General features: G+C 66.7%; 3 protein-coding genes across 7 annotated transcripts; all 3 read left to right on the plus strand.

Annotated features, from left to right (window-relative positions):
* Positions 1-2,353: 2,353 nt before the first annotated feature.
* On the plus strand, positions 2,354-12,942 carry XKR7 (XK related 7). Of its 4 annotated transcripts, XR_005824966.1 has the most exons (4): positions 2,354-2,820; positions 9,233-9,432; positions 9,584-11,969; positions 12,008-12,942. XR_005824966.1 is itself a non-coding variant. In XM_040576331.1 (3 exons), exons 1-3 carry the CDS (start codon positions 2,354-2,356, stop codon positions 10,534-10,536), a joined length of 1,620 nt encoding a protein of 539 aa, XP_040432265.1. In that variant the 3' UTR covers positions 10,537-12,942. The 4 variants fall into 4 exon arrangements, 3 of the variants coding, with proteins under 3 accessions (XP_040432265.1, XP_040432268.1, XP_040432266.1); XM_040576331.1 differs by having other exon boundaries at positions 9,584-12,942; XM_040576334.1 differs by lacking the exon at positions 2,354-2,820 and adding an exon at positions 2,918-2,956 and having other exon boundaries at positions 9,584-12,942.
* Positions 12,943-14,059: 1,117 nt separating this feature from the next.
* CCM2L (CCM2 like scaffold protein) lies at positions 14,060-17,906 on the plus strand. Of its 2 annotated transcripts, none has more exons than XM_040576335.1 (10): positions 14,060-14,239; positions 14,477-14,644; positions 14,957-15,040; positions 15,136-15,319; positions 15,735-16,189; positions 16,285-16,420; positions 16,541-16,604; positions 16,730-16,877; positions 17,005-17,143; positions 17,376-17,906. In XM_040576335.1, exons 1-10 carry the CDS (start codon positions 14,210-14,212, stop codon positions 17,657-17,659), a joined length of 1,692 nt encoding a protein of 563 aa, XP_040432269.1. In that variant the 5' UTR covers positions 14,060-14,209; the 3' UTR covers positions 17,660-17,906. The 2 variants fall into 2 exon arrangements, with proteins under 2 accessions (XP_040432269.1, XP_040432270.1); XM_040576336.1 differs by having other exon boundaries at positions 14,062-14,239; positions 16,733-16,877.
* Positions 17,907-18,390: 484 nt separating this feature from the next.
* On the plus strand, positions 18,391-27,675 carry HCK (HCK proto-oncogene, Src family tyrosine kinase). Its single transcript, XM_040576337.1, has 13 exons — positions 18,391-18,500; positions 20,304-20,421; positions 20,715-20,754; positions 20,942-21,041; positions 21,260-21,358; positions 21,534-21,637; positions 22,034-22,183; positions 22,486-22,638; positions 22,981-23,163; positions 23,404-23,480; positions 25,386-25,539; positions 25,801-25,932; positions 26,748-27,675. Exons 2-13 carry the CDS (start codon positions 20,305-20,307, stop codon positions 26,948-26,950), a joined length of 1,512 nt encoding a protein of 503 aa, XP_040432271.1. The 5' UTR covers positions 18,391-18,500; position 20,304; the 3' UTR covers positions 26,951-27,675.
* The last annotated feature ends 111 nt before the right edge of the window (positions 27,676-27,786 follow it).

Consider the following 27,786-nt stretch of genomic DNA (forward strand, 5'->3'; position numbering starts at 1 on the left):
CGTGTTCCTTTTTTTTTTTTTTTTTTTCCTTGCAGCACTTTTATTTATGCAGCTAGAAACCCTCCCTGCCTGCCTGCTGACAGCTGCATGGGAAGGCTTCGGGGATGTTTATAGTTTTTTTTTCTCATTTTTCCCTGTGACTGCCAGGGTCTGTTGTTAAGATAAATCAGACATCAAACCTCAGTCACCGTGTTTTCAGACTTCGGATATTCAATTCCACTTTTGGAGGGGGCGTTGCGGGATCTGAGGAGGAAGGCAGCTCCTTTTCCCCCTGGTTTCCCCATCCCCTTGCCCTGGGGCCGTGCCCACCATCACCCATGGGTTGTGGCACTGGCTCTGTCCTATTGCCCGGCCAGGACAGGCCCCTCAGGGCTGGGGGTGCCCAGCAGTGCTCAGATCCCCCTCATCGCAGCGAGTTGCAGCAGGCTCTGGCCAGTGGAGCCCTCCCTCCGGAGGAGCCCTGGCGCTGAGCGGCCCCACCAGGCTCCTTTCTTCTGGCTCCAGGATGCTGGGAGCATCCCCTCCCCCAGGCAGGCGTTTGCAGAGGGGATCTGTCAGGAGCATCTCAAGGTTAGGCATTTAAGTCACATTACCCATGCTAATACATGCAGCACTGGGAGCCTCGCAGAGGGCCTGACTCTGCTCCCTTGGGCTGACGAACGCCTTCCTCCCCCAGCCCGCTCCCTCGCTTCACGCGCCAGGCACCCAGACTCTCCCCAGCTTTGGGCTGATCCCCTCGCCGCTGTGCGAGGCGGACTTGGGAAGTTGGCCACGTTCTCTGGGATAAAACAGGCTCCCCCTCGCTGCGTGCTGCGGCGTGCCCGCCGTGGGCCAGGCTCCGTCCACGCGTTCGGTTCCTCCGCCCGCAGCCGCGCCGGGGCGAGCCTCGGGGGCTGCACGCAGCGAGCGAGGGTCCGTCCTCCGGGCTGGGGCTGCCGTAACGAGGCAGCTGCCTTCATGCGCTCACCCTCCCTGGAGACACCCTGCAAAGGAGCAAAAAGCCCTTTCCCTCCCTCCTGGGTCCCCCGGCGCTGCTGGCGCTGAGCGGTGGTGGGCAGCGAATGGAGCGGGGCCGAGGAGCGGGGCAGGACCAGGGCGCAGCTGGCACACGAAGCCCGGTCGGTGCCCACGGTCTGCCCGGAGGCCTCGGCTCTTCACCTCCGTGCGGCTCCTCGTGGGATTTCCCAGAGCTGGGTCCCTCCTTCCGAAGCAGGGCTCGGGTTCAGCCCAGCAGGTCCTGGCTGTGGGGGGGGGGGAACAGCCCCAGCGGCTCCCCCCTTCCCTCCCTCGGGCTGCCCTGGTAGGGGCCTGGTGGCCGTGGGCAGGAGCCTGGTGGCTGTGTCCTTGTGGTGTCCCCGTGTCTCTGTGGTGCCACCGTGTCCCTTGGTGTCCCTGTGTCCCTTGGTGTCACTGTGGTGTCAATGTGTCCCTTGGTGTCCCCATGTCCCTATGTCCTCGTGGTGTCCCCGTGTCCCTTGGTGTCTCCGTGGTGTCCCCATGTCCCCAAGTCCCTGTGGTGCCCCCGTGTCCTTGTCGTGTCCCCATGTCCCCATGTCCCTTGGTGTCCCCATGTCCCTTGGTGTCCCTGTGTCCCCGTAGTGTCCTCATGTCCCTGTGGTGTCCCCGTATCCCCGTGTCCCTGTGGTGTCCCTGTGTCCCTTGGTGTCCCCGTGTCCCTTGGTGTCCCCTTGGTGTCCCCATGTCCCCATGTCCCTGTGGTGTCCCCGTGTCTCTGTGATGTCCCCGTGTCCCTGGGCTGTCCCCATGTCCTTTGGTGTCCCCATGTCTCCACGTTCCTTGGTGTCCCCATGTCCCCGTGTCCCTGGGGTGTCCCCACGTCCTTTGGTGTCCCCATGTCCCCATGTCCCCGCGCTGGGGCAGCAGAGGCACCGCACCTCCGTGTTCCCAGCCCCCCCCCCCCGACCCTCCCCGTTCCGTGGGGCCGGCCCCGGGGGCTGGGCCGGGCCCGGGGCTGCTCCCGCTGGCACCGCGCAGCTCCCCCGGCCGCCGCGGGGGCTCGGCGGGGACCGGGCGGCCCCTGCGGGCGGGGAACCGGGACCGGACCGGGGGTACCGGGTGCCTATCCCGGGGTGGGGGGCGAGCGGGGAGAGGCCCCGCCGGTACCGTGCCGTGCAGCTGGAGGGGAGGGGGAGGGAGTTTCCCGGAGGCGGGGGGGGGGGGGGGGGGGCGGTGCCGGTGCCGGTTCCCGGCGCCCGTTCCCGGTGCCGGTTCCCGGTGCGGCGGGCGCGGGGCGAGGCCGGCGGGGGCGGGCGCTGCCGGGGCGGGCTCGTCGGTGCCGTCCTCCCCCCGGAAGTCTCCCCCGCTGCCTCCTTTCTCCTCCTCTCCCCGCAACATGGCCGCGAAGTCGGACGGCGGCGGCGGCGGCGGCGGCCCGGCCGTGAGCCTGGAGAGCCCCGGGGGCGGCGGCGGCGGCGACGGCGGGGGGGTGGGGGGGGGGAGGCGGGCGGGGGGGGCCGCGTCCCCCCCGTCCCGGCGGTACCGGCTGCGGGACGGCTGCTGGGTGCTGGGCGCGCTGCTCGTCTGCTTCGCGGACGGCGCCTCGGACCTGTGGCTGGCGGCCCACTACTACGTGCGGGGGCAGCGGTGGTGGTTCGGGCTGACGCTGCTCTTCGTGCTGCTGCCCTCGCTCGTGGTGCAGCTGCTCAGCTTCAGGTGGTTCGTCTACGACTTCGCCGCCGGCACCAAGGGCAGCGCCGGCAGCACCAAGGACAGCGCCCGCGGCCCCCGCGGCTGCTGCCGCCTCTGCGTCTGGCTGCTGCAGGGCTGCATCCACCTGCTGCAGCTGGGGCAGGTCTGGAGGTACGGGGGCCGTCGGGATGGGGGGCGTCACTGGGTGGGGTGGGGGGGTCACTGGGAGGGGATGGGATGGGATGGGATCAGATAGAATAGGGCTGCAGGGCTGCATCCACCTGCTGCAGGTGGGGCAGGTCTGGAGGTACGGGGGTCATCAGGATGGGGGGCGTCACTGGGTGGGGTGGGGGGGTCACTGGGAGGGGATGGGATGGGATGGGATCAGATAGAATAGGGCTGCAGGGCTGCATCCACCTGCTGCAGCTGGGGCAGGTCTGGAGGTAAGGGGGGGGTTGGGGTGGGATGGGATGGGATAGGATGGGGCTGCAGGGCTGCATCCACCTGCTGCAGCTGGGGCAGGTCTGGAGGTACGGGGGCCGTCGGGATGGGGGGTGTCACTGGGTGGGGTGGGGGGGTCACTGGGAGGGGATGGGATGGGATGGGATGGGATGGGGCTTGGAAGGCTGCATCCACCTGCTGAAGCTGGGGCAGGTCTGGAGGTACGGGGGGGGGGTTGGGGGTGGGTGTGTCACTGGGGTGGGGGGGCCACTGGGATGGGGTGGGATGGGGCTGCAGGGCTGCATCCACCTGCTGCAGCTGGGGCAGGTCTGGAGGTACAGGGGTCATCAGGATGGGGGGTCACTGGGATGGGATGGGATGGGATCAGATAGAATAGGGCTGCAGGGCTGCACCCACCTGCCGCAGTTGGGGAAGATCTGGAGGTATAGGGGTCATTGTTATGGGATGGGGAAGTCACTGGGGTGGGATGGGATAGGTTGGGATGGGATGGGGCTTGGAGGGCTGCATCCACCTGCTGCAGCTGGGGCAAGTCTGGAGGTACGGGGTGGTCACCAAGATGGGGGGGGGGGTCTGGAGGGAGGGGCAGCGTGCAGCAGGGACATGGGGGGATGTAGGTGGGGGTGGGAAGGTGAAGCAGGGGCCCGGGCAGCTGGGATGGGCATGGGATCGATCCCTCTGGAGCCACAGCAGGAGGAACAGGGGGTGGGGAGCCCCCGACAGAGCCGGGCTGCAGGTGTGGGTGGCTGTGGGCAAGAGCTGGCACCGGGAGCCCGCAGCCCCGCTGGTGGCACAGGCCCACTGGCCCCCATGGCCTTATCCTGGGGGTTTGGGGTGCTCCTGGCAGCCCTGAGCACCCCTGGCTCAGAGCCTCCTCCAGGCGTGTCCCCAGGCTCCTGCTTGCAGCCGGCTGGGGGTGTAGGGGGGGTGTTTGTGCCCCAGCCTCCCCCGGGGGCTGCATCGCTGCTGCCTGCCCCTTCCCAGGCCTGAGGCTGGGCAGGGAGGGCGAGCGGTGGGCTGGTCCTGAGCAGCTCGAGCCCCTTTGCCTGCAGCTCCGCAGAGCCTCCAGCAGCCCAGGCTGGGGGTCTGTTGGCAGGATTATTTCCCACTGAGCACCTTCCTCCCCTGCGCGATGGAGCGGTGCCGCTCCCTCCTCGGCGCTGTAATGGAGCTGGCTCCTGGGGAGGCTGGGAGGGAGCGGAGACAATGGCAAATTCCTGAAACAATGCCCTGAGCAAGCCGCACTCCCTGGGCCTGCTTCGGTGCTGCTTCCCCTCACGAGCTGCCATAGTACAGAGGCAGCTCTAGTCCTTGTTGTTGTCTGCACGCGCTTTCTTGCTGCTTTGCTTGGGATGCTCCAGGGAGCACTAACTTTGTTTCACGGCGCACCGTGCGCTGTGCCAGGGATGCTCCTGCCCCTTCCTTCCCCTCCTGCCCCTCCCCGCTTTGTTCTGCCCCACGGCAGCTCTCGGTAGGGGCAGGATGGGTGCGAGCCCCAGGATGGGTTTGAGCCTGGCCTTTGTGTGCTGGGAGAGCTGGGGAGGGAGAGGATGGGGCTCCCAGGGCCGCTGGCTGCTGAGCCCCCAGCAGCAGCCCCAGGGCCCCGCGGGTGATTGCCGGGGCCTGGCCTGAGCCGGGGCCGTGCTGCGGTCGGGGTTTTGCTCCCGCTTGTGTCGGCCGCGTCTCCTGTCTGCTGCGCCGCGGAGGCTCTTAAGCCAATTAAAGCGGGAACTCGGCACCGACCCTCCAGGACATGCTGGGCGCAGGCTGCAGCTGAGGCTCTTCCTAATCTCGGAATCTGGGATTTGCTCGGGTGACCAGTTAAATGCAGTTTGCTAAACCCATTAGTGGGGTTGGATCCGGTGCAGGTGGATGTGACAGTTTAAGAAGTGCTGAATTATGACCGAATAAATACTGCATGTGCAGGGAAGGCTTTTCCCTGGCCAGGGCGCCGGGGCCCTGCTGCGCCCCTTGCCAAACACCTCCCCCTTCCCTGATTTATCTGCGCGGCCCTGGCCTGGGCAGCCTGGATTCCCTCGGCAGCTCTCACCCTACAGGATCGATCGCTGCGCAGCGCCGGCCCCGGCTGCGCTCCAGCCAGGACCCCCAGCTCACACAATTGCAGCAGCTTCCCGGGTGCAAAGGCGTGCTAGCCACAAGCACCGACCTCGAGACCGTCCCAAATTAAAGCTGCTGCGAGAATCGAGAATCCGCGGAAGGTAGCTGTAATCAGCACCTTCACAATGCACATGTAAATGTGCTGCCGTGGGTGCCCTCTGGAGACGTGTCGGTGGCAGGAACGTGCTCGCGGCCGGCAGCCCCAGCGCAGGGCAGCAGGATGCTCCCCGCGGGTGCTGGCCGGGGGCAGGGGGCTGCTGGTCCCAGCCCCGCGGGACGGAGCCTCCCCGTGCTCCTGCTGGGGTTTGGCAGCTCGGGAACTCTTACCCGCTCTGTTCACAGAAGGTCAGCAGCTTTTTCGCCACGTGTAGAAACACCGACGGGAAGGGAAGTCCGCCGGGACCTGGTCTCCCTCGTGGTGACAACACCGGGAGCGGGCGAGGGGCTGGTCCCCGCATCGCCCCGCGGGTTGGCAGCCGGGGATGTGCGGGGAAGGAGGGACATGGGGGCCCTCGTCCATGTGTTGGCGTGACGTCTGTGGCACGTGGCGCTCTCCCCGACCCGAGGTTGCGGGATGTGCGATGCATTAGGAAGGCTGCAGCAGGAGAGCAATCCTCTCCTTGTTTAAATACAGGATTAAGGGATGATATCCCTAATTACCTTTCAGGAAAATTGCACTCTGTATCACTTGCTCTTGGACTGCGGGCTCCCTCCGGCTCCTTCACCCAAGGACGAGGACTGGTGGCACTGGATGTGCCAGGGCCTGGCTTTTCTCCTCGCACCTCTTTTCTCCCAGCGTTTGAGGTCCGGAGGCAGCCGCAGGGTGGGCGTCGGGGCAGCGCTGCCCAGCAGAGCGGCTACAGATATTTGCCAGGGGTGATCCTGAGCGCTGGGCACCAGGTCGGTGATGGGAGGCACGGAGGTGACCGATGGCTGGAGCTGTGCCGCCAGGACCCGCGTTGTGCTGCTGGGCTGGGGGCGAGCAAACGGTGCTGCTGCCCCGCTCCCGCCCCAGCCCTCGGTGGAGATTTTTGTTAGACTGGGCTTTTTAATACAAAGGAGGCAGTAATTAGCCCTACGAGCTCTCTCTGTTGGTTTCTGCCTCATCATCAGTTTTTTGAAAATTAAATGATTTTTTTTTGTAAAGTAATTGATTCTGTATTTCTCGTGCAGCTGCTGCTGCACTCAGTTCATAAAAACCTGGCGGTGCTCTGTCAGTGCACGCGGGGATATTTTCCTGGGCTGAAACACAAACCGTGTGATCAAGCGCATAACAAATAAGAACCAACATTTCATTCTGGCAACTTGATGGGAGACGAAATCTCATTTTAATGAGATCTACGGAGCTGACAGCAAGATGGGAGAATAATTGAGCCCCGCCAAAAGCGGGGGAGGCCGAGGGTCACTTGTTGAGCGCCGAGGAGCCGGGGACCACGCACGCAGGAGACGTGCACGGTCGTGGCTCCCCATCCTGCTGCTGCCTTCGTGATGGTGATGGATGCACACGGCAGCTGCCGGGGCACCACAGGGACGGCGCTGCTGTAGGGTCTGTGCGTGTGGGGCCGTTGTGTGCTGCAGGCAGCGGGGTCATGGTGATGACGAGCCCGGTTGGTGACTGATTACAGGGAGAGGGCAGGTCGCTGGTGTGCGGGCGGGCAGGGCTCCTGCCTCGGTGTCCTGGCTCTGCTGGGGCCGTGGGGCTTCACCGCTGGGCCTGGTGCTGGGGCAGGGAGGCTGAGTGTGCCCCGGGACCGGCTGCAACGCCCCGCTGCACCCCGAGCTTTGGGGCTGGGGAAGGTGCCGGGCGGCCACAGCCTCTCCTTGCCGAGCGCTGAGCCATGGGCTGCAGAAGGCACTAAATTCGGCTGTTCCTCCCGGGCTGCGTGTTCCAGCCCCGCTTTTACGTTAAGGCAAAGAAACAAAGCGGGGACCAGGAGCCTGCGGGGTCGTGGGCCAGCACCTGGCAGCACTTGGCACGTGGTGAAACCGGGCTGGAAGTACTAAAATCACGTCGTTTGCTGACAGGAACGTCTTTGTGTGGCTGCCAGTGCTCGGAAGGTCTTTGCGAGACTCTCAGGGAGGGGTGGATGGGGCAGGTGGTGCCGGGCTGCCAGGGGCTCCACCGGCCTTGCTGGGGACATTGTGTGGGAAAGCGGCTTTGGTCCTTGCCAGGGTGCTTCCCCGGCGTGGGTCTGTGCTTTCCCAGCCTCACCACACCAGGACACGGCTCTGCTGTCCCCTGCATGCTGAGCAGAGAGGGTTTTGGTGGGACCGCAGGCTGCCAGGGCATGCGGTGCTGCTGGCGACACCGGTCGTGCCCCGAGCTGCTGGTGGAGCCCAGCTTCCTTCTCCCCAGCCTCCCTCTGTCCCCGCCGCCCTGCTTGGCCAACCGAGCCCCCTCCAGCGCCGACTCACGGCACAGCCCAGCAGGATGCGGCCACTGCTGCCCAGCGCTGGGCTCTCCTCCAGAGAGAGGAGGCTGCAGAAGGAGCCATACGGAGCTGGGCTGCAGAGAGGGGGAAGCCAGATGGGAAGCCTGAAATCAGCCCGGCTGAGCCCCGGCCTCACCAGGGCCCTCGGGCTGCCCCGGCTTCACGTGAGCCGGGTGGGAGGACGCGGGGGGCAGCCCTGCAGGGTGCTGGAGCCGATGCCCTGCGGATGCCCGGTGCCTCCTCCCTGCCGAGCGGCACCAGGAGCCCTGTGGGGCCGCTGGGTGCTGCCGGGTGCTGCCCTCCCCTCCTGCCCGCTGTGGCTTTGAGCGGGGCTGCCTGGGGCAGGAGCAGATGGCGGCGGCAGCGGGGCAGCTGGGGGGCCGCGGTGGTGCCAGCTGATGGCCCCCACCACGTCTCCGGGCTGTGCGGCCCCCGGCCCCGCACCGGCCGCAGGAGGGGCTCAGGAGCTCGGCCGTGGCCATGGGTGCGGGAGGCCCCGGGACGTCCCCGCAGCGGGAGCAGGGCCGGCTCCTGCCTCCTCCCTGCTGATGGATGAGCCGAAAGTGCTGGGATCAGGGCTTCTCCCGGCACTCACGGGCTAATGGAGTCGGCTGACAGCGTTTTATGGACCTGATATAAAGGCCATCAGTTTGCGTGACAGTTTTACTAGGTTGGGAGGAAGCTTTACGGTCTGACTTCCTTTTGCTTAATCTTTCTGCTTTCGTAGTCATCCGTCTCCCTCCTCTCCCCCCAAACCTGTGCGCGGTCGGTGCGGAGCAGCCGGCGGAGGTGGCTCTGCCCGGGCACGGCTGCTTGGGGACACCCCGCACGCCCGGCCCCGTGTCCCCTCCTTAGGACAAGGAGCGTTTCCCTGCGCCCTGTGGCTGCTGGAGCTGGCCCAGTGCCGCGGAAGGGGTCCCCGGTGACTCAGCCGGTGCGTGCGTCGGTGCCACGCGCAGCTCCTCTGACCCCCGGCCGCTGACCAGATGGCCGGGGCCGGCGCGTGCCCGTGCCTGCGGCCCTGCCAAGAGCCGAGGCAGCACCGGCACAGGCGGACGGGGGCTCCCCGCGGGCACCCCGCACGACCAGCTGGTCCCTCCCGCTCCCTCCTTCCTCTGCCGCCGCCTGCCTGGGGCAGGGGGAGGCAGGGGGGGCTGCGCGCCAGCCGGGGTGAAAATATCCCCTTTGAGACCCAGCCGGTGGGCTGGGACCGCGGCACCTGAAATGCTCTGGGGGATGAAGAGTGGGGCCACGGGCTGAGGTCCCCATCTGGGGGCAGGAACCAGACCCTGCATGGGGAGAGAGGGTGCAGGGGAGCGGGCGCTGGGCTGGCTTGGCACGAGCTGCCCTTCCCTGGCATCTCAGGGCCCCACGTGGAGCCGCTGCCTCCTGGGGCAGCACGGGGACGCGCACAGCACCCCGCTGCCCTGCGCCTCGGTGGCAGGAGGATTTCCATGGCCTCGGATGGGTGGGGAAATGCCGTGCTGGAGCAAGGTGGCGGCAGCCCCGGGGCATGCCTGGCACAGAATGCGGCAGGGGCCGTTCTCATGCCCCTGCCCCCCCCCCTCGCGCAGGTACCTCCGCACGCTGTACCTGGGGCTGCAGAGCCGGTGGCAGGCCGAGCACCGCCGCCGCCACTTCTACTGGCGGATGATGTTTGAGAGCGCGGACATCAGCATGCTGCGCCTGCTGGAGACCTTCCTGAAGAGCGCGCCCCAGCTCGTGCTGCAGCTCAGCATCATGGTGCAGCAGAACAGCATCGAGCCGCTGCAAGGTAGGGGCAGCCCCCTCCGACACGGCCCCCACGGCTGGGGAGGGGGCTGGAGGGGCCCGGGATGCTGCTGGCCAGGAATGGCCCCAGCCCCGTGTCCCCCTGCCGCCCTCGACCCCGCTCTCACCGCCCCCTCCGCGCTCTGTGCCCGCAGGGCTCTCGGCCTCGGCCTCGCTCGTCTCCCTGGCGTGGATGATCGCCTCCTACCAGAAGGTGCTGCGGGACTCGCGGGAGGACAAGCTGCCCATGTCGTACAAGGGGGCCATCGTGCAGATCCTGTGGCACCTCTTCACCATCGCCGCCCGCGCCATCGCCTTCGCCCTCTTCGCCTCCGTGTTCCAGCTCTACTTCGGCATCTTCATCGTCACCCACTGGTGCATCATGACCTTCTGGATCATCCAGGGCGAGACGGACTTCTGCATGTCCAAGTGGGAGGAGATCATCTACAACATGGTGGTGGGCATCATCTACATCTTCTGCTGGTTCAACGTCAAGGAGGGACGGAGCCGCTACCGCATGTGCATCTACTACGTCATCACGCTGTCCGAGAACGCCGCCCTCACCGTCCTCTGGTTCCTCTACTACGACCGCGAGACCACGTCCGACTTCGACGCCTTAATCCTCGTCTGCGTGGTCAGCTCCAGCTTCGCCCTCGGCATCTTCTTCATGTTCATCTACTACTGCCTCTTGCACCCCAACGGCCCCATGTTCGGCCCCCACGCCGGGGGCTGCATTTTCCGGCAGCGGCCGGCACCGGCGCCGGGGTCCCCCGCGGACGCCGTCACCAGCCCCCCGCGCTCGCTGCCGCGGACTACAGGGGGGGAGCGGGAAGGGGCGCCGGGGGACCGGGACAGCTGCGTGCCCGTCTTTCAGGTGCGGCCCTGTGCCCCGCCGCCGCCGGCCGCCCGCGCCCCGCGGACAGAGGGCCCCGTCATCCGCATAGACCTGCCCAGGAAGAAGTACCCGGCCTGGGACGCCCACTTCATCGACCGGCGCCTGCGGAAGACCATCCTGGCGCTGGAGTACGCCTCCCCGACCACCCCGCGCCTGCAGTACCGCACCGCCGGCGCTGCCCAGGAGCTCCTGGAGTACGAGACCACCGTGTAGGGCGGGCGCGGGGCTGCCGTGGCACCCCCCCCCCCCCCCCCCCCCCGGCCGGGCTGTCCCATCTCTTCGCAGCGTTTTGCCTTTCTTTTCGGTTCACCGGCGCCGAGGGGTGACCGCGCCGAGCGCCCCGCGGGCAGGGGCCAGTGAGGTCCCTTGGTGCTATCTGCCCCCCCACACACCGCCCTCCTGTGACGCCGCTCCTCGTCCCACCCGGCTCTGCGCCGGGGGCTTGTCCTTGCCAAAATACCTCACCTGTGCCTGAGCCCCGCAGCGCCCGGCTCCCGGCAGGGCTGGCCAGGTCGGCAGCGCAGGGTGGGGACTGTGGGGCGCCCCGGGGCTCGGGGGTGGTGGGTGCCCCACTCCGGTGAGGGGCTTTGGGCACGGTGGGGCATGACACAGGTGATATGCAGGGGACACGGGCGGTGGGACAGGGCCGTGGGGATGCTGGAGAGGGGCTGTACTGGGGTGTGGGGGGCTCCTGTCACCCCCAGGGAGCAGGTGGCGGTGGGGAGTGAGCAGGGGACATCTGGCGTCTGGCCACCCCCCCATGTCCCCTGCTTCCCCAAGCCCCCCAGGTCCCGGTGTCTCCCTTCATCTCAGCCCTCGGTTCCCCCCGGTGTGGGTTCTGGCCGTGCCTGCGCCCCAGGGGGGGCCCCCGCTCCGTGTGGGATGCAGCCCCCAGCCCTGAGCCAGGCCCCCGATGCCGGCCGGGCGGTGTGGGGCGGTGGCTGCACCCCACCATCCCCTCCCGCCCTCCTGGGAACCGCTTCATCGCGTCGTGTTTGTTTTCACCTGGTAGGTGACATTTGTGTGACATTTTCTACCTCCGCTGACGCTGGTGGGGCAGGGCCTGCCTGGCACCGGGGGGGGGCATTGCAGGGTAGTGGCATCGCTCCCGGGGGCTCCCCAAGGCCAGATTCACCCCCAGGCGTTCTCTCCCCCCCTTTCCCAGCTGGGAGCATTTCCATCCACATCCCCATCAGCATCAGCCCCCCCAGCTCAGAGGTGTGAACCCGAGCCAGGATCCTGCCCCTGCCCCCGGCGCCCCCCAGTCCCCACAGAGGAGCGGGGCTGCCCTGGGTCTGAATGTGTGCCCTGCTCCTGCGGGGCCGGGCTCCCCGGGTCCCTGCCCGAAGGGCTGTGCTGAATGTACCCCCCCCGTACCCCCTCCCGCGTCCGTGTGTCCGTCCTCTGTGTTTGCAGCTGGGTCCGAAGGGCAGAGCTGCCGGCCTCCCCAGGCCGTGCACCGCTCGCAGCATGTGCAGAGCCCCCCGGCACGCACCCACAGCCCCCCCGTGCCTTCCCCCAGCCCTGGTGCCCCCCCCAGTCCCCGAGCTGTGCTGGCCCCGCGGTGCTGAGCTGTGCCCCGGGCCGGCAGCCCTGCCCCAGCCCCGCTGTGCCCCTGCGGGCCGGGCTGCTGCGGGGTCCGCAAGGTGCTGCGGGGTCCCCAAGGCGCAGCGGGGTCCCCAAGGCGCAGCGGGGTGCGCGGTGCCGCTGGTGCCCCCTTGCTTTTTTTTCCCATTTCTCCGTAGCTCGAAGGCCCCGGATGACTGCGGGCTGGGGTGGGCCGGGCTGGGGTCACTGATGCTAACTGGTGCTAACTGAAAGCCTCGGAAATCCTTTCGGAGGAGGGCATAGAGCATCGCGGGGTCTGGGCAGCGGGCTGGCCCCCCCGGGACCCGCACTCCTCCTCTCCCACCAGTAACGGGCAAAAAAAATCCCCCATCCAGCCGAGCTCTGGGGGCAGCCCCGTCCAGCTGGGCTCTCAGCGGAGGAGGCTTCTGTTATCCTCAGGGAAGCACGACGGGAAGATGGGACCCGGGGGGGGGGGTTGAGGTGCGGGGGCAGCCAGGAGCCCTCCGCGGCCCTGGGAGCCGCCGTGCGGTGCCGTGCCGGTGCCGGTTCCTGCACCCTCTGCCCGTGCCCCCAGGGTTCGGAGCCACGCAGCCTGGGGTGATCTGCGCCCCCCCCCCCCCCCCCAACCCGTGCTCTTTCCCCGGGGGGGCGCGGGTCGGAGGGACACTTTTCTATGCACTCAAGCCACGGTACCCTCAGCCCCGGGCTGCTCCCGTGTCGGGGTCAGGGCAGCGGCTGCAGGAGCCGGGGCTGGCTGCGGTGCGGCGTGGGGCTGCACGTGGTGCTGGGCCCCCTCCCCACACGCAGCTCCACCTGCACCGTGCTTGCAGCCCCCATGCCTGGCCCAGTCCCGAGCCAACGGGGCTGAACAGCCAGCGCCGAGGGGGGGCTGGTGGTGGTGGCGATGGTGGTGCCAGGCCATCAGCACCCGCTGGCAAGGGAGCGCCGAGGGGGCTCGACCCGGGGCTGAGCTGGGTGCTGTGGGGCAGGGGCAGCTCCGGGGCTGCTCCAGCTCCCTCTGGGGAAGGGGGTCCTGGTCCCGGGGGGGGGCGGCAGCATGGGGCAGGCAGCGGGGCCGCCCCGGGTTCAGGGAATGGGGGGGGGACGTGGTTCGGACTGGGGCTGAGCTCTGCTGCTCTTGGCCGGGGCTGTTTTCTCCCCGGAGGGGGCAGCTGGGGGCTGCGTCCCAGCGGGTCTCAGCCACGTCCCCACGGTGCTCGGGACCGGGAGCCCGGCTGTCACGTACTGTAAATACTCTGTGTGCCACCTTCTTCTCTGGGACCCTCGGCGCGGGCAGGGGGTGAGCGGGAGACCGGGGTCTGACCGAGACTTTTTTGTATACCACAAACTTTTTGTATATTTTTAATTTTGCTGCAACATGAGATATTAAATTCATTTCAATAAGCCCTGCCTGCGGGAGCTTTTCCTTGCTGGCGCCTCCAGCTCTCCCCGGTCCCCACCGGTGGCTCCAGGTCAGGGATCTGCAGCGGAGCAGGGCTCTGCGTGGCCGTGCCGAGGTGCTGGGGGGCTCTGCCCAGCCGTGTTGGGGTGCTGGGGGGCTCTGTCCTGGGGTGCTGGGGACACTCAGGGACAGGGCAGGATGGCTGGGGAAGTGCCACCTGTCCGGGGCCCGGGGCCCCCCCTGGCACTGCCCTGACGCAGCAGCCGGCAGGGAAGGGGTGCACGGGCAGGATGCGGTGTGCCGGGGAGGAAACTGCCGGACACGGCCCCGTCCCAGCTCTCCCAGGCTGAGTTAACTCCCTGCCGGAGGCCCTGGTCCCCATCCACCCCCCAGACCCACATGGGGCCTCGAGCCCCATGGGCAGCTGCGGGGTCGGGGTGCTTTGGGGGCTCCTGCATGGGATCCAGCTGGAGCCTTCCCCCATGGCAGGGCCACTCGCAGGCAGGGCAGGACAGGGGCAGCGAGGGGCAGGGAGCCCCCGAGTGAAGCCACAGGGAGGGGGCTGCTGTGGGGCCGTGGGAGCCCCAGCGCAGCGAGGGGCAGGGGCTGCTCTGCTGCGTGGTCCCGGGGCACCCCCAGCCCCAGTCCTGGTCCCGTCCCGGTCCTAGCCCTGTCCCAGTGCTAGTGCCAGTGCCAGTGCCAGTCCCAGTGCCAGTCTCGTCCCAGTTCCACCGCAGTCCCAGTCCCAGTCTGAGCCCAGTTCCAGTCGCAGTCCTGTCCCAGTCCCGGCCCAGCCCAGCCCAGCCCAGCCCAGCACCCCCGGCGGGGCAGGAACTCACATCAGAGCCGTCCTGGTGGAGTTTCCGACACAGGAAAACAACAAAGGCGTTGGACGGGGAGGACGGCGGCAGCGCCATGGACTGCGAGGCCAAGAGGGGGAAGAAGGTGAGCACATTTTGGGGGCTGCGGGGCGGGCAGGAGCAGCCCTGCAGCACTCGTGGTGCCTGGAACGAGGGGTGGGGAGATGGGGGGGGGCCCCACCTGCTGTCCCCTGGGGCCGAGCCCTCAGGTGGCGCAGATTTGGGGACCCCAGCGAGGAGGAGCCGTGCAGTGCCAGGGCTGGCCCCCCCCCCCGCCCCTGCCCCGTGGTGACGTGCCCCCGCATCCCGCTGTCCCTCGCAGGGCTTCGTGTCGCCCATCAAGCGGCTGGTTTTCCCCAAGGCCGCTCGGAAGCCGGCGCTCCGCAGCAGCGTCTACCGGCGGCCGCTGCACTCGGTGCCCCTCTACCCCCCCGACTACCTGATAGACCCCCAGATCCTGCTGCACGACTACGTGGAGAAGGAGGTGAAGGTAACGGGCTGGGGGGGGGGGCCCAGGGACACCGGTGGCCACACCTGCCATGCGGGAGGCCACCACCCATGGTGGCCAGCAGGGTTCTGGCCCCCTCCTGTCCTGGACAAACACCCAAGGAGGGGGGGGGGCAGGTTGGGGTGCGGGCAGTCTCCTCACCACTCCACCCCAGGGAGGTGCAGGCTGCCCGTGGGGCCGTGGCGGTGGGAGGATGCAGAACCCCAGCCCCACTGCCCCCCAGGGCTGGCGTTCCTCCCACAGGGCTCCCCCCTGCCCTCCCCAAAACCCCTTGGGGCTTTGCCCCCCCCCAAGTTTTTAGGGCACCTGACCTGGGTGACAGCCTCCCTGAACCCCTCCAGCCGGGATGAGGTGCTGCAGCTGCTGGACACCGCCAGGGTAAGAGGGTGCCCGGCACCCCATGGGGATGTCCCCGCACTGCCCCGCGGTGCCACCGGTCCCCCCCACGACCCGGCACGCTCTCTGCCCCACAGCAGCTGAAGGAGCTGCCCCTGCAGACGACGCCGGAGCAGGACAGCATCCTGAGCCTGTCCGCCCGCTGCCTCCTGCTCACCTGGCGCGACGACGAGGAGCTGATCCTGCGCATCCCCACGCACGAGATCGCCGCAGCCTCCTACCTGCGCGACGACGCCCTGCACCTCCTCATCCTCAAAACGGGTGCGGGTGCCCTGCTGGGGTCCCAGCGCGATGCGGCCGACCCCAAGCACCCCGTGTGCCCTCCCGGGGCGGCAGCCGTGCCCCCAGCACCGGCTGCATTTGATGGTGGTGGGAAAGGATGCTGGAAGTGCTCCCCCCACCCCGTACATCCAGCCCCAGATGGGGCACAGAAGGCTCCGGTGCTGTGACCGCCAAACCAGCCGCAGCTGTGCCCTAATCCCCCTGCTCCCACCCCACAGCAGCCCCCACCACCCAGCCCCACTGCCCCCAGCTCGCTGGGCCTCCCTTATCCCCCTGCCACCCCTAGCCCCTCTGCTTCCCTCCTGACCGGGGGGGCCAGGGATGAACTGGGAGCCGGGTGGGCTGGGGATCACAGCCCCCACCCTGACACCCCGTCCCTCCTTGCTGCCCCCAGGCCTGGGAGTGGACCCGGTCCCCGCCGGAGCACACCCCGAAGCGGCCCCGGTCGGCGTGCCGGAGGCAGCCCCGGCCGAGAAGCGTCCGGGGGGCGCGTGGCCAGAGCCGGGGCGGCTGGGGGGCCCGATGGAGCGGCGGCACACCATCTGCAGCCTGGACTGGCGGGCGGCGCGGGGCGGGCAGGAGGGCCGGCAGGGCGGCAGCCTGGAGCGGCGGCGGGGCGGCAGCTGGGAGCGGCGGCAGCGCGGGCGGCCCTCGGGGAGCTGGGAGCGGCGGCAGCCCTGCGGCGGGAGCTGGGAGCGGCGGCGGGCCGGCACGGCCGGGGGCAGCTGGGAGCGCGGCACCGGCTTCGGCAGCTGGGAGCGGCGGCACGCCGGCAGCAACCCCCTGGACCCCCAGGAGCCCTGCCCCGACGCCTACTCCAACCTCGTCATCCTCGCCGTGCCCAACAGGGTGAGCAGCCCCGGCATGCGCCCACCCACGCGCCCACCTCCCCCCCCCCCCCCAGCACGCGCCCACCTTCCCTTCTCCCCCCCTTCCTGCTGCAGGATGCCGCCGAGGAGTCCTGCGCGCTCATCTGCCAGGTCTTCCAGATCATCTACGGGGACCAGAGCATCGAGTGCGTGGACCGCGCCGGGTACCACTACACCTCCACGCCCACGCGGCCCTGGCTCTCCAGCAGGAGTGAGTGGCTGGGGGGGGGCGGGTGCGGGATGCCGCGTGGGACTGCGCGGGGCTGGGGCGCTTGGGCACAGCATGGGGGGCACCTGCCCTGGCTCTCAGAGCTCGGCTCTCCCTCCCCAGGTGAGAGCTGCCGCACGGACGGGACGTACGGCTACGATGCCGACTTCAGCTGCTGCAGCTCCTTGTGAGTCTGGCTTCCCCTGGGTGCCCCCGTGGTGGGTGCCTGTCCCAGCTGCAGACCCCCCAGCCCTGCCCGATGGGGGGGTGGAGGACCTGCTGACCCCCCCCCCCCCCGCCCCTGCCCTCCAGCAGCAATGGCTCCGAGACGTTCGAGGCGTATTACAGCGGGGCCTCCTCGCCCTCCTTCCACCAGTCCCACCACAGCCTGGCCACCGCCTGCAGCGGCAGCGACCAGAGCAGCACGGGGCTGGAGCAGCTGCAGGACTACATGGTGACGGTGAGGGCGCGGGGGGGGGGGGCCCCTCTCCTCTCCGGGTGCCGGGGAGCAGCCGTCCGGGTGTGGGGTGGTGGGGTTGGGGGCCATGCGCTGCCCCCAGCCCCGACCCATCCCCGTGTCCCCACAGCTGCGCAACAAGCTGTCACCCCAGGAGATCCAGCAGTTCGCCCTGATGCTCCGCGAGTACCGGCTGGGCACGCCGGTGCAGGAGTACTGCGCCGACCTCCTGCGCCTCTACGGGGACCGGAGGAAGTTCCTGCTCCTGGGTGAGCGGCGCGGGCGCTCACCCCAGCTGCCGGGGCATCCGAGCAGCCCCAGCAATGGGTTGCTGTGTCATGTTGGCCACGTCCATGTGTCCTTTGGGGATGGGGAGCTGGTCCTGGGTGTGCACCGGGGGGTGTTGGGTCCCCGCTGCTTTGCGGATGCCCCTGCCCTGGGATGGGGCTGGCTGGCACCCTCCGGGCACGGTCACCCCGAGCCTCACGGCGCCTGTCGCAGGAATGAGGCCCTTCATCCCCGACCAAGACATCGGGTACTTCGAGACCTTCCTGGAGAGCATCGGCATCCGCGAGGGCGGCATCCTCACCGACAGCTTCGGCCGCATCAAGCGCAGCATGAGCAACACGTCGGCCTCGGCCGTGCGGAGCTACGACAGCTGGTCCCTGCGCTCCGAGTCCGAGTCCTTCAACCGCATGATCACGGACATCACCCACGACATCGAGGCGCTGGCGCGGGACGAAGAGGAGGAGGAGGAGGAGGAGGAGGAGGACAACTATCTGTGAGGGGCTGCTGCAACCCGGCGGGCCCCTCGCTGCTCTCCAGCGCGGTGCTGGAGCTCCACGCCTGGATGGGCAGCGTGCCGGCTGCCTGGCACTGTCCCCACTTCGTCCCCACGGGAGGGGACAAGGCTCCGCGCTGCCCTGGCAGCTCTCGGCTGGGCTAGTGGTGGGTCAGGGCGGCCCCCCCCCCCCTCCAGCAGCGCCCCGTGCTGTAATTTTTGCAGATCGCAATTAAACGCCCGGGCTGGGAGCAGCCGCAGTCCCGATGTCCCGGGGCAGTGCCTCGGGGGCCCCCCCGGCAGGACCGGGATGGGGCAAGGGGGGGAGCAGGGCGGGCAGGGGCCGGGCTGCCCGCAGAGCTGTCCCCTAACAGCGCTGTACCCAAAACCCTGGACGGCGGGGGGGCGGCGGGGGCTGCTCGGTGCCACGGGGGTGCCACACGGCCCCTGGCTGCCGTCGCCCCCAGCCCATTCGGGGGCGCTCGGGGTGACGGAGCCGAGCAGGGGCCGTGCGGCGGGGCCGCGCAGCGGGCGCCCCGGGGACACCGGGGCCGGGAGAGGAGCGGCACGGCCCGAGGGGGGGGCTCCGGGTGTCCCCGTCCCCGCTCCCCGGGGGCGCGGCGCGGGGGTCGCGCTCCGGCCGCCTGCACCCGGGAGGGGCGGGGGCGTTACCGGGAGGGGCGGGGCCTCACCGGGAGGGGCGGGGCCTCACCGGGAAGGGCGGGGCCTCGACGGGGCGGGGCGCGGGGCGCACCCGAGCTGAGCGCGGCGGCGGCAGCCGCGGCTCCGGGAGCGGGACCGGGAGCGGGACGTGCCCCGGGACGTGCCCCGGGACGGCGGCCGAGGTGAGAGCGGAGCCCCGGGGAGCGGCGGGGCGCGCGGAGCTCCCGGGACCGGTACCGGGCTGCCCAGCCGGCCGGTCCCTGCCCCGGACAGCCGGTGCTGCCGGGGTCCCGCACCGTGCTGGCACGGGTCTGGCCCCGTCCTGTCCCCGGGTGGTCCGGGGGGGGGGGGGTCCCGGGGTGGGCGTGCGATGTCCGGGGGGGACGGGAAGGTGACACCGGGGTGCGAGGAGGGGAGAGGTGGGGTGGTGCTGGGGTGCCCCGGGTGCACCCCGTGGAGGCGCCGCCCGATGTGGGGCTCTCGGGGGGCTGCTGGGGCCCCGCCGCCCCCCGTCCCAGCAGCAGCGAGGACACGGGGCCGTGGGCGGCTGCGCTGCGGTGTGCCCACGCCTTCACACCTCCGCCACTTCCCGTCCCGTCCCCAGCGCTCGGGGCAGCCAGGCCAGCTGCTGGACCCGGGATGTGCCAGGGAACAGCTCCCGGTGCCGGTGCTCCCGGTGCCACCAGAGCCCGTGGGAAAGCCCTCGCCACCCGGCCGCTGCGTGTGACGGTGACCCGGGATGCTGCAGGCTCGGGGCCGCGGCGTGCTCAGCTCCCCAGGGGCCTGATGCTGCCCTGCTCTGTGCTGGGCTTTTGGGGTTCACTGGCAGCTGGTCTCGATGCCTGAGTCCAGGGTGTCCTCTGGGAGGGGGACGCGCTCCCTGCCCCTGTCGGCTCGGGCTGCTGCTGCCACTCATGCCCTGCCCTGACGAGGGGTCTGGCGGAGGCTTCGGCACACTGGAAAGGACGAGGAGTGACAGTGGCTGGGCTGGGAGGTGACAGCGGTGGTCCCTCGAGGGCTGTGGGACCAAGGCAGTGCTGTGCACGTCCCCTGCAATGCGGGGGCCGTTTGCTTCCTCCTTTGCTGTCACCGCCTGCACCCTTCTCCTTTCCCCTGTGCTGAGGTCTCCGCCGGACAAAGGGAAGTGTCTTTTCTGGGGGGTTTTCCCCCACACTTGCTGCTTCTGGCAGCAGGTTTTCCTGCTGACGTTTCTTTGGGGGAGCTGGGGAAAGCTGAGCACTTGGATTCATCCTGGGCTGGTGGCTGCCAAAGGCAGCTTCACCCTGCAGGGCGCAGCCGGGGGGCACGACAGGGAGCAGAGACCCATGGCCACACCGAGGGGTGCCAGCCCACAGCAGCACCCAGGGCTCCTCTCGCCTTCTCCCCGGCCTCCCTGGGCTTCCACCCCACGGGCTCAGTGCCCAGATGGGCTCCTCGGGCCCCTGCTGGCCCTGGCCACCCTTCTGTACCCATCCCCAGGTCTTGGCGGGGCCCTGCCCACAGCACAGCCATTCTCTCGGATGTGGTCTTGTCCTGGGCTGAACCACTTTTCATTTCCCTTCTTTAATAAAAGCAAAAAGAATAACAGTGCCGATAACCGTGCTGGGCTGGTGAGCTCTGAGCACCGGGAGATAGCAGAGCGGCGCTTCCCTGCTGTGGAGCTCAGCCCCGGCACCCCGGGCAGGGAAAGCTTTTTTGGGGAGCAGCTGCGGAGCTGCTTCGTGGCACCCTGCCTGTCCCAAACTCACCTCCTGCCACGGCTTTCTCTACGCCACAAGACCCCTTTTTCTTCTCGCCCCTTGACGCCCCTGTCGGGCTGCCCACGGCTCCGACCGGCCGGGCTGGGTGCTGGTGCTGTGCGTGGTGCTGGGGGAGCGGAGCCCACCCTGCCCGTGGGAGCGGGGCCGTGGGCTGGGGCAGGAGCTGCTGGCGCGGGGCTTTCTGCTCTGTCGCAACGGCTCCACTTCCCCTGCCCCCCTTCACAGGATGGGTTGCGTGAAGTCGAAGGAAGCTGACATCCAAGACAAGGTGATAAAAACAGATCTCGGCCCCGGCCTGCAGCTGGGCCACTACGTGAAGGACCCCACGGCTGACAACAAGCACGTAAGTGGGAGATGCTGTGCCCCCGCTGGGTGGGCGCGCACAGCGCTGGAGCCACCCGTGTGGGCTCTGCCCTTGGCCTCGCTGGAGCTGCGTGAGCACCGGGCCTGGGGCTGCCTGGGGGCGCTGGGATGGGAGCGAACCTGGTGGAAATAAAGGAATTACGGGGAAAGAGAGAGAAAAATGAGGGTTTCGGGGAGGGAGACGGGGAGATGCCGGTGCAGTGGCCGAGAGGCCCGCGGGGTACCGGTCTCTGCCACCCGTGACTTCCCTCTGTTTGTTGTCCTGCTTTCCAGCACAATGCCTGCAGTGTAGCCGTGCCCCTGCCCGTGGATGGTGAGTACGCGCGGTCCTGTGGGCACGTGGGGGTGCGCAGCCGATCCTCAGCCCAGGATCGAGCCCAGCTGGACCTGGCAGCCTGGGAGCTGTGGGCTCCCTCCGAGCGCAGCGCGGCCGTGGCGCGGGGTGGCAGGGACCTGGTCCCATCGCAGGGACGGGTGCCCAGGAGCCCCTCTTGCCACAGGCCCGGGGGACAGCGTGGTGCTGGCGCTCTATGACTACGAGGCGATGCACCCTGGGGACCTGAGCTTCAAGAAGGGAGAGCGGCTGAAGGTCCTGGAGGAGTAAGTGTCCCCTGCCGCAGGGTGTCCTGAAGGCTCGTGTGGCCCTGCTTGCTGTTTTTGTGGACTTTGCCCATTTGCTCTGTGCTGTAGCGCTCCGGTGACCGCCCCGCCGTCAGCTCGCTCGCAGCTGTGCCCAGCGCTGCGATGCGCCCTGGGTGCCGCTGGCATGAAGGAGCTGGTGGCGCCCAGCACTGACCCGCTGCCATCTTTATCCTCAGGAAGGGCGAGTGGTGGCAGGCACGGTCGCTGGTGACAGGGCACGAGGGCTTCATCCCCAGCAACTACGTGGCCCGAGCCGACTCGCTGGAGACAGAAGAGTGAGCGTCCCTCCGGGGCCAGCCCATCCCACAAGCTCCCACATTGCCCAGTTGTGGCCGTCCCCCCTCCTGCCCCGTGTCCCCCGTGTAGCGGGGGCTAACGCCCCCCCAGCCCACGCCACCTTGGCTCTCTGGTCCCCAGTGGTGGTCGTTGTGTGCTCTGTTCCTGCCCCAGGTGGTTTTTTAAGGGCATCAGCAGGAAGGACGCAGAGCGGCTGCTGCTTGGCCCTGGGAACGTGATCGGATCCTTCATGATACGGGACAGCGAGACCACCAAAGGTACCGAGGGACCCCACAGGGCGAGGACAGCCCTGGGAGGGCTTCCCTTGTGCAGATCTGCCTGGGAGAGGGGCTCAGGACCCCCCAGGGGGCTCTGCTTTGCTGCCGGGCAGGAGCTGGGGTCTGCTCCCTCTACAAGTGCCCCCACGAGAGCCTCAGCGCTGCCGTGTGCCTGAGCCCTGCAGGGTCCAGGGATGCCCGGTCCCTCCGAGGCTGCCTTTGGTGTTTGGGGCTCAGCTGGCCGCATGCTGGAGCTGAGGGGGTGGCGGTGGCAAGGAGGGGACAGTGCTGTGCTGGTGGCTCAGCTGGGCGGTGCTGGGACCCCGCACGGGTGTCCGGGAGCCGGGGGGGGCACTGCCCCATGCCGCGGCTCGCAGCTCGCCCTTCCCCGAGCAGGTTGCTACTCCTTGTCGGTGCGGGACGGGGACGGCCTGCAGGGAGGCAGCGTGAAGCATTACAAGATCCGGACGCTGGACAGCGGCGGCTTCTACATCTCCCCGCGCAACAGCTTCGACACGCTGCAGGAGCTGGTTGAGCACTACAAGGGTGAGCCCCGGGGGCGTCGCTCCAGCACGATCCTGCCTGGCACCGCTGGGCTCCGTGCGGCCGCTCGGCTTCTCCTCGTGGTGCCCAGCAGTCGCAGCTGCGGGTGGTGGTGCCCCAAATGCCTGCAGTGCCCAGGACTGCCCGTCCCCAGGCTGGAGCCCTGACTGTGCCATGTCCCAGCAGGGCCGTGCTGCGGTGCTGGTGTCCGACGCTGGGTCGTGCCCTGCACCCACGGGGGCTGTCGCGGGCTCTGCGCTTCGTAGCACGGAGCCTGGCTGATGGCACTCGCCGCTCCCCGGCAGGGCAAAGCGACGGGCTGTGCCAGAGGCTCACCTACCCCTGCTGCATGCCCAAACCCCAGAAGCCCTGGGAGAAAGATGCGTGGGAAATCCCTCGGGAGTCTCTGCAGCTGGAGAAGAAGCTGGGAGCCGGGCAGTTTGGAGAAGTGTGGATGGGTGAGAGCGGGGGGAGGCAGCTGGGAGGAGGAGGAAGGCGATGGTGAAGGAGGAAGGGCGAGGGATGGGAGAGGAGGTGGAGGGGTGGCAGGGGGTGGGGGAGTGCCCTGCGAGCAGACAGCGAGGAAGCAACTGGTGGGAGGAGAGAGAGGCACTGGGAAGTAGTGGTGGCCCTGTCCTTCCCGTGGGGACGGCCCGGGGCTGTGCGTGGTCTCCAGCCGTCGCGCAGCAGCTCTGCCTGCAGGAGTGGGGGTTTGGCTCCACAGCCCAGTGCTCCTAGTGCGGGGTGCCTGGGGAGGGCTGGGCACCCTGGGGAACGGCCTGCGTCCCCCCCCCCCCCAGCTACCTACAACAAGCACACCAAGGTGGCGGTGAAGACCATGAAGCCCGGCAGCATGTCTGTGAGCGCCTTCCTGGAGGAGGCGAACCTCATGAAGACCCTGCAGCACGACAAGCTGGTGAAGCTGCACGCCGTCGTGACCAAGGAGGAGCCCATCTACATCATCACCGAGTTCATGGAGAAAGGTGCCGCCCGCGCCCCTGCACGTGCCCGCGGTGCAGGACTGGCTCCCCCCATCCCCAGGGGAGACGTGGGCTCTGGGGGAACATGGGGATGGCCCTGGGAGAGGGAGGGAGGGGGACAGGCAGAGGAGGATGGGATCTGTGCTGCCTGTGGGTGGGTTTGGGAGCTGGTGGGCCCCAGAGGGTCCCGGAGCAGCATCATGGCCCTGGCCAAGCCGAGCCCCGTGCCCTGCCTGCCTGCAGGGAGCTTGCTGGACTTCCTGAAGAGCGAGGAGGGGAACAAGCAGCCGCTGCCGAAGCTGATCGACTTCTCTGCCCAGGTGAGGAGGGGACAGACCTTCCCCAGCTCCCCGTTCCAGCTCCCGGGACATGGGGCCGGCTGCTGGCACCCCGGGGTTTGCAAAGCTGAGCTCGAGCCCTCCAGATCCCCCCGAGAGCTGTTCTCCAGGTGTTTGGGGGGCAGACTGAGAGCAGCCCGCCCGCAGCTCAGGTGGGAAGGCCCCACTGCCTGCAGAGCGCCCCGGGGACAGGCGCATGGGCTGGGAAATGTGGGGAAGGGGCTGGCGAGGGTCACGGTGCCGTGCAAGGCAGCCCGCTGTGTGCTCCTAGCGTGGGAGCAGGTGTGCAGGAAAGGAGAAGTGGTTGCTTCCTCCCCACTAACCCGGTAGCTGCAGCCAGCACCGGGCTGTGCCCAGCACCCTGAAGCAGAGCAGACCCTCTTGGGAGCCGGGAAGGTTCCTCTGTTAGGGCTGTGGGTCTCTGCCCAGCAGGTCGCAGCCCTGGGGGCCCGCAGCACAGCTCTGCTTTTTGGAAGCCGCGGGGTGAAGGGCTGGAGCTGGTTCTCACCTGCTCACGTTTGCACTGTCCTGTCTCCAGGACACCCCGGGTCTGGCTGGCGTGGCCTCCCCGGGGAGCAGCAGTGTCAAAGCTACCGATTTGTGTCCATCGCTGCTGATGTGACAGTTACCTGAAAATAGTGCTCGGTGCGATACAGCCCAGGGGACAGCCTTCACGAGAGCACTGCAAGGAATGTAACATGCTGTTTTACCCCACAGCAGTGCCTATGGGAGCTTTATGGCAGTAACTACACTTAAAATCATCTTCCAGCCGTGGGCTGGAGGAAGGCATCTGGAAAGGGAGGGGTACTCGGTGAAAACAGTGTCGAGGGTATTTTCAGGAGCTGATTTTGGGTACAGCTGAGTGTGCTTGTACATCTAGCTTCGCGTGTGCAATCATTTGTGCAACCACTGTCTTGTCGCTGCTGCTTCTGCAGCGCCCACAGCCAGCGACCACTGAGCTGAGCTTGGCGCCTCAGTGAAATAATTCACGGAGGAACCTGAGCAGCAGCAAGGCCCAGGCGCAGGAGGTTTAGACCAGGTCGCTGGCTCCTCGAGCCGGCTGTGGCCGTGCCGAGCAGCGAGGCAGGCGTGCAGCCATCTGCTCCCGGCAGGCTGCCTCCGCGGGCTGCCCCCTCCGCGCCTCGTGCCACGGCTGCAGCACCGGGGCAGAGCCCCCAGCACCTGCACGAGGGCAGCAGCCGGTGAGCCCGGTGCCGGGGCTGGGGCTGAGTCACTGCGAGCAAAACCGCCCGTGGCCCTGGAAATGATCCTTCCGCTCTTGCGGTGCTGGTTTACTTCTGTATTTCGTGGGTCTCTGCACCTTGCCCCGGTCCAGCCTTGCGGGTGCAATGGCGGGGCTGACTTCATGGGCTGCTCTCAAAGCCCTCAGGCAACTCCCTGTCCTCGCCCAGGGGCCATCGTGGGGCTTTTCTGTCCTCCCCAGAGAAGCTCTGTACTGCTGACAGGTTCTAACAGCAGCAGTTAAAGTCCATTTGTTGTCCCCTCGGCAGAGAGCGGTTTGCCCAGCTGTTACACCTCGACCTGCGGACATTCACAGACACTTGCTCACAAGCACGTCAGCTCCCCGGACACCAGCTCTTGCTGCTTTTCTCACGTGTGGCCTTAAATGGGTTGTGCTGGCCCGGCCACCCAAACCCCTGATGTCTTTCACAAGGGATTCCCTGCGCTGGGAGTGGTTCCCATGCAGCAGTCGATCACGTTTCCACTGTGGCTGCCCCGTGCTCTGCCGTGGCTCAGCCGCCTTTGGCCCTGCTTCTCTTGTACTCGCCAGAAGCAACTAAGCTCTTTTCCATTCCTAGCAACAGTCACTTTTAGGGTTTTTGTGTTATTTCAAACAGACCCCTTGCCTTTTTCTGCTTTTTACAGATTGCAGAAGGAATGGCTTTTATTGAGAAGAGGAACTACATCCACAGAGACCTGAGAGCTGCCAATATTCTAGTGTCAGCAATACTGGTGTGCAAGATCGCAGACTTCGGCCTGGCCAGGATCATTGAAGACGATGAGTACACAGCCCGGGAAGGTACAAGAGCTGCTGTGGGAGTCTGGCCACTTTCTGAGATGGTGAAGGGTTGTGGGATTCCCTTAAAGCCACTTAAAATGTGCAGCTTTGGCAGCAAGGGCCCAGGGAGGGACATACTGCATAAATGGACAGATGAGTGGAAGCTCCTCTCATTTGCATTGCTTCACATCTTCCTGTTTGTTTCTTGTTCCCCATATTTCACTACGAGTTTCTCAGCATTTGGGTTATAGCTCGTGTTTCTCGTTGGATCTCTTTGTCCAGGTGCCAAGTTTCCCATTAAATGGACTGCACCAGAAGCCATCAATTACGGATCTTTCACTATAAAATCAGATGTCTGGTCCTTTGGGATCCTCCTGACCGAGATCATTACCTATGGGCGCATCCCATACCCAGGTATGGAGCTGAAATGCGCCCTCTAATCCGCTTCCAAAAGATGTGCTCTGTGTTCTGGGGCCCATCTACGGGATCTGCTTCTCCGTGAAGTTAGGTCACTGAAAACAGAGGCAATGGCAGGAAATTTGAATCTCACAGTGGGAGCAGAGCTGGAAGATCTCTGGACAGCACACAGATTTGTGTGCACACCACTAACCCATGCTCTTCTGCTTCCTGCAGATTAAGCGTGTTTGGAAGTAGCACAGGAGTTCAGGGCTGATAGCTGGGCCAGATGTTTTTGGGAAGGCTCAAACAATCTGTAAATCTTCATCGTTAGGAGCCACCCTGTACTGTATACTAGTTGTTTCTCTGGTGCCTTTTTTCAATGGAAAATGATTCTGCACAAGGACGTTGCCACAAGCTGTCCGTGAAGGATGTGGGGTGGCTTAAAGGGCTGCGAGGGAAGGACCAGCTCTGCCATCGGCACTAACTTATATTTATCAGTGACTCTGGAAGGAACGGCTCATTAAAAACTCAGCAGATGGAGAAATGCCGCCTTTATTTGGGGGGAATTTATACAAAACAATTACAATTCCCATCTGGTCTGCTCAAATGGGGTACAAAACCGCATGCAACAAGTGACGCACCATCCTAGTTGTTCGCATGTTTCCCTCAACAGGAGTAGGGGCTCCCCCTCCCCTGCTCCTCCAACCTGTCCTTTTTCTCCCTAGTGACAGTGTCCAAAGGGTGAGTGTTGGGTTTTATTTCTTCATTGCCTTTGAAAGAAATCAGTGACAAACTGTGAAACATTCACCCGTTCTGCTCCATTTCTCCAGGGATGTCGAGCGTGGAGGTGATCAGGGCCCTGGAGCGCGGCTACCGCATGCCCCGCACAGAGAACTGCCCCGAGGAGCTGTACGACATTATGCTGAGGTGCTGGAAGACCAAACCAGAGGATCGCCCCACCTTCGAGTACACGCAGAGTATTTTGGAGGATTTCTTTACTGCGACAGAGAGCCAGTATCAGCAGCAGCCATAATGCAGAAAGTTTGGTGGAAACGATGGACAGCCCTGCACTGTGCGCGCCGTGTTAGCAGCAGCGAGCACATGCACCCTGCTCTTCCCTGTCCCGCTCTCGATCTGTGCACACCTTCCTCGTCTGCTGGCCTGGCCCAGAAACCAAAGACTTCCTGAGGAGGCTTGGCTAGGAGCAAGGGCACGACGAAGCATCGCTCCAGCCACCCCCGGGGCTGCCAGGCCGGGGATAAGCGAGGCAGGGCTGCACCTTGTGCCTTCTGCACGTGCCAGACTGCCGGGCAGCAGCTGCCCCGGGCCGTGCCTGCTGGTGGGTGTCCAGCTGGTGTGAGAGCACCACGCGAGGAGGGCTGGGGCCACGGCTGCTTCAGCTACAGAGGAAAAAAGAAATAGGTTTTTTGAGCCGTCTGAGATCTTATCGTGCTGTTTTGCAGAAGTAGGCGCTTGTGCTGCACTGTGCTTGTTGAAAGGCCGTTCTGCCCTGGGGGTGCTGTGCAGTGCCCACCGCCCGCACAACCTGGCCGCTCGCGCCCACGCGCTGGTGAAATCCCGATGGATCGCCACCGGGTGCTGCGCTGCGGCACCTCAGCTCGTCTCTGCCTCAGGGACCTGGCTTTGAAGCGTTACTGAAACGAGACTCTCCCAAAGCCCTGCTGGATGGTGTTGGTTTTTTTTTTTTGGTACTTTTTTTTTTTGGTACTTTTTTTTTTTTGGTACTTTTTTTTTTTGGTACTTTTTTTTTTTGGTACTTTTTTTTTTTGGTACTTTTCTTTTTGCGGTACTTTTTTTTGTGGTACTTCATCTGTTGAGTGCAAATTTTGGTGAGCCTACTTCAGCAAG

This window comes from Cygnus olor, chromosome 16, assembly GCF_009769625.2.
Source record: "Cygnus olor isolate bCygOlo1 chromosome 16, bCygOlo1.pri.v2, whole genome shotgun sequence".
NCBI classification, from domain to species: Eukaryota; Metazoa; Chordata; class Aves; order Anseriformes; family Anatidae; genus Cygnus; species Cygnus olor.